This window comes from Misgurnus anguillicaudatus, chromosome 18, assembly GCF_027580225.2.
Source record: "Misgurnus anguillicaudatus chromosome 18, ASM2758022v2, whole genome shotgun sequence".
Taxonomy (NCBI): Eukaryota; Metazoa; Chordata; class Actinopteri; order Cypriniformes; family Cobitidae; genus Misgurnus; species Misgurnus anguillicaudatus.
In genome coordinates, this window is record NC_073354.2 from 14,639,916 (window position 1) to 14,649,991 (window position 10,076).

The window sequence follows — 10,076 nt, forward strand, 5'->3', positions numbered from 1 at the left end:
GTGTGTCAACATACAAGTAATTCAGTAGCTCGTCAAAGCAGCATACCACAACCTTTTAGTGTATATGCCTTGTTTCTAATGTTTATTTTTGTTTTAAAGCAAGTAATCGAAGTGACCGACAGAATGCTGTTTAAAGTGCAGTACCAACATCATAAAAAGTACATAAAGCATAATGGATCAGCATATGATGCCTTGATTAAGGATGTTAAGTTTTCTTTTGGATTGTGATATTTGACTATTACAATTTTACATTTTATGTGTTTCAGTTTATTACAGATTTTATTAAGTATGTTACATAATGGATGAGCTAAATTTTTATTTAAATGTTTGTTGTATTCACATATTTCTGTTCTGTGCTTTTCTGTTCATTTTGTGTGTTCAGTCAAGCAAAAATTTGGGATCTCTCCAGATCATAACATCTATTTAGCCGACGAGACTGGAACAGAAGTAGATGAAGATGTTTTTGCAGACATTATTGAGCAAAAGCCTGACACTCTTTGGACGATAGTTGATGCTGTGGCTATTACAGGTATAAAAGGCTGTAACAGGTTTTATCAAGTTATATATTAATTCATTGTAAAGTTATACTGTAGTTTGAATTTTCTATTCGATTTTAAGATCCTCCTGCCAACATAACCTCTCCATCTGCAAACGAGACTGAAACGCTGCCACTTCATTCAGTTGCATCTTCATCAGACACACAGCCATCAGACAGCGACGGTCCTTTCCTCTCACCTAAAAGAGCTCGTTCTGTTGACCATTCACAAGAAGCTAAGGAGGTACATTACTTGCTTAAAAATGTGAATGTTGTTTTATTAGGGTCTGTTTACACTTGCTTTTAAGATGTGTTTTCATCGATCGGATCACAAGCGGACGAGTGAGACGCATTCTGTTTACACCTGGTATTTAAATCTGTCTCTTTTGACCGCTTCTGTCCTAATTACTATAAGGGGGTGGTCTGTAGACTGTGGGCCAGTCTCTTTTCTGTCATTTAAATGTGAGCGGAAGTAATGACGGGTTTAAATTGACGTGAACTGTCAATGTCCTCGGCTTGTGTTGTGTGTAAACATACTGCACATGCTGCTATTTAAGAGCAATTGTTGAAATAAGCTTGCACAACACACGCTTTCACGCAATAGGGCTTATTCGATCTACGTCATCAATGTTCGCGGCTGCCATATTGTTGACATAGAACTGTCAGTCTGTCAATTGACAAGCGAGGCAGCGTGGGTATTATGCATGGTATTATCGGTGTAATTTTTTTAAAACCGCGCGATGGTGTGTGGTGTAATACACGGATGTTCTAACAACAGCAAAAAGAACCCCGGAATTAGTTTTTATGCGATACCGACTGTCAGAAAACATGAAAGGAGACAGAGGAGTTGAACCAGCGAAAGAGAGACTCCCAACAGCAAAGTCTGTCCCCATCATTTTACCCCAGGTAACGTTAGGGATATATGCTCACAGCAAAGTCTGTCCCCATAATTTCATCACATATGGTTAGCTGTAAGCAGTGGCTGAAACTGCTCTTTCAAATAAGCTGCCATAAATTGAGACAGTTATTAAATTAGTATTAATAACTATATGAACATAATAATAGGTCTGGCATTGATACTAGGTAACAGGGAATTAAGGGCCGTTGACATAGTTTTGAAAATCGTTTTATATTAAACAGAATAGCGGAGCTCACACCAAAACTATAACAACACAGATACAATGAACAACATCATTGGGATCACTTTCTGAGCGATTTTTCCCACCTGATTAAGGATAAACCATATATAGCATTAAAATCTATTTGAACTTCAAGTGCACGGCCACTTAAAATGACAGTGAAGCTCATTGCTGAGGTCTATAACATTAGATTACCTCCAGTTGCTGTGAAAATTGACTACGTAATGCTTTTTAATCTATTACATTAACTAACTGTTATGCCAAAAGGTAAGAGATTACACAAACTATTAGATTCACTGTTTAGAGTTACGCGAAACGCAGCGTGTTGAGGACATCTGCAAAAGTTTTTTTACAAGCAATATTAAAGGCAAGTGATTTGCGCGAGTGCTGTGAGCGAATTAGCATAAACGTATTGTTTGGTGATGTTGACGATGATATAGTAATCGTTATAGTTATAATGTGAACGGCCCTTCAGTGCTTGTATGATGAATGCGGATACTGTATGAATGATATAGTTATAAATATCCGGATAAGTTACGGCTGGCAATAAGGACGGATCTTTACTTAAGGCTATTGGGTCTATTTGATATTGTTCCACAATAATCAAGCTCATCTTCTCTTAATACGGACGAGATGAAGCCATTAGGCTACTGCTCCCCTCGACTCAAATCTACGTGCGGCTAGGGGCAGGACAGATGTCATGTCAACAAGATGGCCGCGGCTAGCGACTTCCGGTGTTTGCGAATAAGCCCTATTGAAAAATAAAACTAATAAAAGACGCTATGAGCGGCTGCTTTAGTTTTGTCAATGAAAGTTTTTAAAGAGAGTGCTGTACAGTGGGTGTTGGTGCTAGAAGTCAGAAAAGATGTAAAACATTGTGCGCAGTACTAGGGGTGGGAATCGCTTGGACCCTCATGAATCAATTCAGAATCGATTCTTAGGGTCCCGATTCGATTCAGAATCGATTCTTGACGTACTAATTTGCATATCTGTGACGTCATTACGGCACATTTGCTCTCAAAGCCAGACTAATGTTTGCGCTTTTGCTACTAGTCTCTGAACTGTCATATACTGTACTTTAATGCAACTAAGGGATAAATAATGTCATTCTTATATACATATATGTCCTGTTTCTGTTGTAAGACATTAAAACCAGTAAAAATAGTAATTTAACGTGACATTAATTCTATATATTAACCGGCATTAACTTCCATGAACTGACAAACGCGAAGCGTCTAATCATCATCATTATACACAGTGATTGGCAGTATTACTGTATTTATATAATGCAGCGCACCCAGTGACTGAATAACAAACTATGTGCATATTTTTACATAAGTATATTCATGTTATATCTAAACAGTCAGCGGATGGTTTAGGGCAGGGGTGTCCAATACGTCGATCGCAAAGGCAATGCCGGTAGATCGCACATAAGTTAACTGCTGCTCCACATGCGAATTTGCCATTATGGTCTTTTAGAGTAATTGTGAAACACGCAGGTCTTTTTGAGTTGCTGTGCCTTATGTCTCAAATGTGTTTTGCCAGGCCACTGCAGCTCAGTCGTTTTTAACTTCCAAAATTCACAAGGATGCGCATTCTTGCCTCATGCAGGAGTTGATCCACATGCACGGTGTGTGTGCATTTAAAGTGTTCTTTCTCTTCTGCTCTTGTAAGCTCCGCTATGTGCTCGTGCAGTGCGCGCTCTTAAGTTGTCCGTGTGCATCACCGCTCCCCCAGTTGAGTTCCGCCTTTTGGTTCTGATAACTTCACGTTATTATTTTGTAAACTAACATATAAGAATCGATTCTTGACATTTGTGAATTGATTCAGAATCGGCCCACGTCCGAATCGCAAATAATCCAAGAATCGATTTTTTGTCCCACCCCTACTCATTACCTCAGATTACAAAATGGGCAGAGAGTAGGCGGTCTTGTGTGGCTGTTCGAAAACACGTTCAACCACATGTGCGTTTACACTACAAAAGCAATCAGATGTGTTTTCTACTACATCTGAATGTGGTTGAAAGTGGTCGAAAGTGGATAAGCTTAAAGCACTTTAAAAACACGTTTACACCTGACGTTAACATCGTCTATTTGTGATCTGAAAACACATCGTAATACCAAGTGTAAACAGCCTACTGGATTAATTTACCATATTTACAAATTATCTTTGTTTTTTTAGCTTGTGAAAAGTGTTTTAGAAAAAAAGCCTGCAGGAGAGAAGATATTTCAGGAATACAGAAAAACAGGGAAAATCACAGATTCCACAAGACGAATTCTTGTTAATGCACTGGTTGGAGACATGATTGATAAACATGGGTAGGGTAAAGGATTTTATAACCTTTTCTCAGTTTAACTAGGTTTGACAATACAGTATGGGGATAACCATTTTAACTGTAGTCAATTGAGCAGTTTTACTGCATATAACAGTGTAGCTTTATTTGTCCACTAAGGTGTATTCCACCTAAGGAAATCAGGGTTAAATATGCAGTTGGGATTGTGACAGTGTTCCCCTCCCTCAAGGATCCTTATTCTAGACAAGGCTATGTGAGGTTTTTTTACTTTTCAAATGAATATTTTTCTTAACTCTTTCCCTGTCAAAGACGTTTTCCCTGTCAATGACGAGTTATCTCGTCAATTAAGGGCAAACCATTCCCTGCCAATGACGAGTTTTTCGGCTATCCATATTTTCGCTATCATCCACTAGATGGCACTCTTACACAACTCCAGAAGGCATTCAACTTTTTTGAAAATCCTAAATATGCTGGCAACTTAAAAAAAAAACTGTTGGTGGGGAAAGAGTTAAAGGCTCTTTTGTAATATATTTTTTATAAGCTGTTTGTAATTAAGTTGTAAGTGCTGTAATTTTAAATTGTTTTGCATTCATTTTAGGAACACTTCTACGATGCAGAAGGTAATTCGGGGTACATAGCCTGGAGACTTAAAACGGTTCAACGTAACAACCGCTGCAGCAGGACCACTACTTCAGAGGCCACTTGTGAAAGAAGGGGACCTGGAACTCAAAGAGCATTTTTTACATCAGAAATGCAGCTGGAGGGAGATCGTTGTCAAGAAGCTATTTCATTTCTGAAACACTGTTTGGATCCAGAGCAAGTGGCTGCAAAGATGAAATCTACCTTTCAGTATCGCCAGAAAATGATCCATGATCCTGAAAAGTCATCCTCTGTTATTTCTTTATTTCCAAGGTTTCTTGACACAAAAGGACTGGTAAGTAATGCATCTATGAGTTGTTGTTGTCTTTGTTTAAAAGGGCTTTTGAGCTGCAATACTTAGTAATTTGACAAATAATTCCATGCTTTTATCCATATACCATTTTAGGTGCTGCAAGACTTTGAGTTATTGTTTGGAGTGGAGACTGCATCTAAGCTTCTGGAGAAGTGGGACTCTTGTCTGAAACAAAAAGTCATTCAAGAAGCCAAAGCCCTGACCCAGTCACTGCATCTGAGTTGTCTGATTCAGTCGGCAGAACTGCAATGCAACACCAGTCATGGAGCTACAGGTAGTTCAGTATGTATGGTAATCAAAGGAGGACAGATAATCATTTCATGTGTACATAAAATACTTCTGTATATAGGTTTGTTATAATTTTTTTTTCTGATCATAGATTGGGACAGTGAGATGTCGTCCCTCTTATTGCTGGTGTATCTCCTACCACCACCTTCTAGTGGAAATAAGAAGGTTGTCAAGATCAGTGTGCGTGAAGCTGTAGACCGTGTAGTAAAATTTCATAAGGTATGTATGCTTACTTTTAATGTTGTGTAAGAGTGTTGATATGCAATGTGTGGTGATATGTAGGTAATTTTTGTCAGGTATTTAAATAGTGATTTTTTTTTCATAGTTGCAGTAACACTAATTTAAGATGGCAATGTAAGATGTTTTTTTTGGCTGTTAAATTAAATGAATTAAGTCATATGATATTTAATAAATAGAAATATGTTAATAATATGTCCTTATTGTAATGTATATGCATTCTCTTTGTAATGTCATACTTAAGTTTTTTCAGTTTGTACTTGTTTTTTTTAGTCCTGTTGCAGTTTTGAAGAAGTTCTTGGATCAACACAGACAACACAGCCCTACATCTTGGCAGTTGGGACTTCGAAGAGTAGCATCCATGAGTACTACATTGTGTTGGATGGGCAGCTCATTCCCTGCATGGCTAAGTCCTCTCTCTCAGCCTTTAATGAACTTTTCAAAACTCATTATGTGTTTGGCATTTCATATGATGCTGCTTTGCACAATATGTTTACCTTTCTTCAAACAACCATCTACAACATTGATGTAGGCATTACCCATGAAAGCCCTCGAATCGGAGATCTTCGGGCCAAGGTTCTTAATTAAGTACTGTTGCAAAGTTTTCTTGAGAAGATGTTTAGGTGCTTTGTTTGCAAATTAAGTTCTAGAACAGTTACCGAGTTAATTCGCCATCTCAAGTTTTCTCAGGCTTTTTATCCTGGCAGAAGGTTACAGTTGGTATGCGATCAGGATGGGTGTTGTCAAAAATTTGTTACCTTTTCTGGCTTTAGAAAACATATCCAAACAAGGCACAACAGTAGAATATCTGAAATGCTGTCATTAGAACCTCCCTCTAATCCCTCTGACATGCAGTCATCCAGCATATTTTCAGAAAGTCCAGGAACATCTTTAAGTGCTCATGAGAGAACATCACGAACCCAAGAAATGTGTGCATCACTAATTGCAAAACTGCAGAGTAGTGGAGTAGCTACCAATGTAATTACATCAGTGGCTGAAAATATGGAGGAACTTATTTATGAAATGCACTCGAACATTAAAGAAGGTGTTGTTCAGTTGCTTGAAACTAATGAGCAAAGGGAAGGTGTTGAAGAATATTTTGACAATCTTGAGAATCCCTTCTCTAAATTCACAACAGAGACTCGATGGAAAAATTACTTTTTTGAGACCTGGGGGGTTGTAGAACCAGTTGAAATACCTTTAGGAGTGAGATATGACACTAGACGAAATACAACTACAGGAACATACGACCAAGTCCCAGTCACTGATAAATTTATTTATGTCCCTTTATTACAGACTTTAAATTTCATGTTCAGAAACGAAGAAATCCATAAACATTTTGTACAGCAAAGTGAGGAAAGAGACATTTTAAGAGAGTTCTGTGATGGCAGCTATTTTAAAGAGCATCCTCTCTTTTCCAAAGAAAACAACTCTCTTCAAATACAACTTTTTTATGATGACTTTGAAACCTCAAATCCTCTGGACTCCAAACATGGCATCCATAAGGTTGGAAGTATGTATTTTGTCTTGAGAAACCTATCTCCTAAGGTTAACTCGGCCCTTATGAATATTCATCTTTTGGCACTTTTTCACACACAAGATGTCAAGAAGTATGGCTTCAGTGCCATCTTGGAGCCTATTGTGCGTGATATTAAAATTCTTGAGAGCTCTGGAATTAAGTTGCCAGTCTCTGATGAACCAGTACGTGGAACAATAGCTCAGGTAACTGGTGATAATTTGGGAATGCACACACTTTTTGGGTTTTTAGAATCATTTAGTGCAAACTATTTTTGCCGGTTTTGTCTTATTGATAAGCTTTCTTCTCAGAGTATTTTTTGTGATGACCATCCGGACGTAGTATTGCGTGACAAAGTTCTACACGATGAGCACTGTCAAAGCCTTCTTTCTGATGCTGGCCTGCAGTCATCATTTGGTGTCAAAAGACCATGTTTACTCAATGAGCTGCAGTATTTTAATATTTCTGACAATTATGCAGTGGATATCATGCATGACATATTAGAGGGAGTGGCACAGTTGGAGATAAAGTTGCTTTTTGAGTATTTGTCTGACAGCAATGTTGTGTCTTTACAGGCTGCAAGCAATAGAATTTACTCGTTTAACTATGGTTATGTTGAACGTAAAAACCGACCTTCTATGCTTAGATTTGAACAAGCTGGAAATGGGGTGGGTCTCAATGCCATCCAGACATTTTGCCTGATTAGAAATTTGCCTCTAATTTTTGGAGATCTGGTTGAACCAGAAAATAAACACTGGAGCTTACTGCTTCTTTTACTACAGATAATAAATATTGTGTTTTCTCCGGTCATCTCGGATGGAATGACTGTTTATCTGAAATATTTGATCCGTGAACACCACACCCTGTTCAAAGAGCTCTATTCAAGAAGTCTTACTCCTAAGCATCACTTCATGGTTCATTATCCCAGATGCATCAGGAAGATAGGGCCACTTGTTCATGTTTGGGGGATGCGTTTCGAAGCAAAACATCGCTTTTTTAAAAAAAGTATAAAAAATTTCAAAAATATTACTAAGTCATTAGCTCTAAAACATCAGATGTCTATTGCATACCACTGGGAATCTCAGCCATTTAAGTGTATTGAGTGTGGACCTGTATCAAGCATTCAGCTTTGTAGCCTGTTAAACTGTGAATTGATTGCAGAAAAACTGCAAATCGACATTGATTGTTATGTTGATCTTTTTACTTGGATTTCTTGTTTTGGGACAGAATACCGTTCAGGTCTTCTTGTTTGTTCAGATATGAAAGATGATCTTCCTGTCTTCAGTAAGATTACTGATATAATTGGATTTGATGGTCAACATTTTTTGTTGACTTGTGATTTTGAGACTTTATGCTTTGTTGAACATCTACACTCATTTCAAGTCCAAGAGGGGCTTTGTAGGAATGTCTCTATTTTGAATGTGGAAACCTTGCGTTTCTTTAAGCCGTTTGACCTTCAAACATCTTATGGATTTCAGCAAAATGACCTTTATATTGTTCCTATACATGTTTTTATATAAAGGCCTTCATTTTAGACAGTGATTTTGTGCTCCGGTCTTATTTGGATGTACCATTTTAAGTAAAGTTGTAGACCTTCACAAATCTTAATCCCTCTACAGTTTTATATATGTTGAAAATGTGAAATTGCACACAAAACATGGACAGTCATATAAAATGAATTAACTTTAATGCTTTGTTGAACTAATGTGCTTGTTCCCAGTATTTAGTAAACATGCTGTACTGAATGTATTTGTGAAAACCAGTTACACTGATAACTGATTCTTGGAAAAAAATAAATATTGATTGTTTTAAAAATGTTCATGACCTGTTTATTAATACACTGCAATCATTTTGAGTATGGATATGTTAAAAGTAGCAAACAGTTTAAAAATGTATTAATGTTCATTACTTACGTGGTGTTAAAACAGATTTTAACCTTAATTAATGTGCAGTTTTTAAAATAAATGCGTGGTAGGGATTTTACATTCACTACCTCAGTGTAAAAATAAACTCTAAATGTGTGTTTAATACACTCTTGTGGGGAGTAAAACATAATGTACTCTGGAGTATATTGTACACTCTTGGTGTAAAATAATGTACACTGTTTAAGGGTATATATTCAACACTGTTAAAAGTGTTATTTTAACACCAAGCTGGTGGGACCTATATATACACCTGAAAAGTGTACAATTTACACCAGTGGAGTTAAATGAACACTGGGCAATTTGCTGTGTGGGTTGGTAAAGTGCGTGAAGCCTGCTGCAGTGCACAACTTAACACAATCTCTTCAGCTGTGGCTGTTAAAATATATCTAGATCAGGGCTCGAAAGTGCGACCTATATGCGCCCTAATTTCTCAATTGTGTGCCTTAAAAAAAATATTAGGTCGCACCAGTGCAACCGTTCGACGGATTAAAAGTCTCTACAACTCTGTCTCTGAAAGTCTCCCTTAACTTAACACTAAACTCTCATGATTATGCATGAGGTTATGCGAGTATCTGGCAAACGCAAGCGTCTTTTTTATCATAGCAGGCACTTATTTTGACAAGACGCGTGATGCACATAGGTTCACTCGACGCACCACACATTTAGAAATGACGAACCACACACATGAGGGGCTGCATACATGTTGTGACGAGCTTCGCATCGAGCGCCTTCGAAAAAGAAAGTACCGGCCACCACTGCTGCTTACACTAAGAAATGAAGGGCAAGTTGACATATGTTTTAACCTCACCTGTGTTACAGGAAACACACTCTGGACTCTGCCTAAAAATGTAAAACCTTATCTCTTCTCTCTCTATGGCTATACTGCAGTCAGTGTGCCTGCACTTGGTGGGGATTAATTTCAGCTTTGTGACAATAAGAAAACAACCTTCCAGTTTATAGTTTGTTTTAAGGATCGGGGGTCTCATTTATAAAACTGTGCATAGGATGTTTACTTAAAGTGTACATGCGGCCAAAAGCCAATAATTCTTTTTAAAATATTTATAAAACCATGCGTATGCACACCTGAAAGCAATATGGGAATCAGTCTCACCCTGTACACGCCCATTTTTACCATAAATAGTCAATGCTGATTCAATGCATAAATTGTCAATGCTGATCCGCATATTAATG

General features: G+C 37.6%; 1 protein-coding gene across 1 annotated transcript; it reads left to right on the plus strand.

Annotated features, from left to right (window-relative positions):
- The first annotated feature begins 306 nt into the window (after nt 1-306).
- Nucleotides 307-8,571, plus strand: LOC141350559 (uncharacterized). Its single transcript, XM_073855911.1, has 8 exons — nt 307-529; nt 619-779; nt 3,856-3,992; nt 4,127-4,220; nt 4,566-4,901; nt 5,013-5,193; nt 5,299-5,426; nt 5,718-8,571. Exons 3-8 carry the CDS (start codon nt 3,976-3,978, stop codon nt 6,030-6,032), a joined length of 1,071 nt encoding a protein of 356 aa, XP_073712012.1. The 5' UTR covers nt 307-529; nt 619-779; nt 3,856-3,975; the 3' UTR covers nt 6,033-8,571.
- The last annotated feature ends 1,505 nt before the right edge of the window (nt 8,572-10,076 follow it).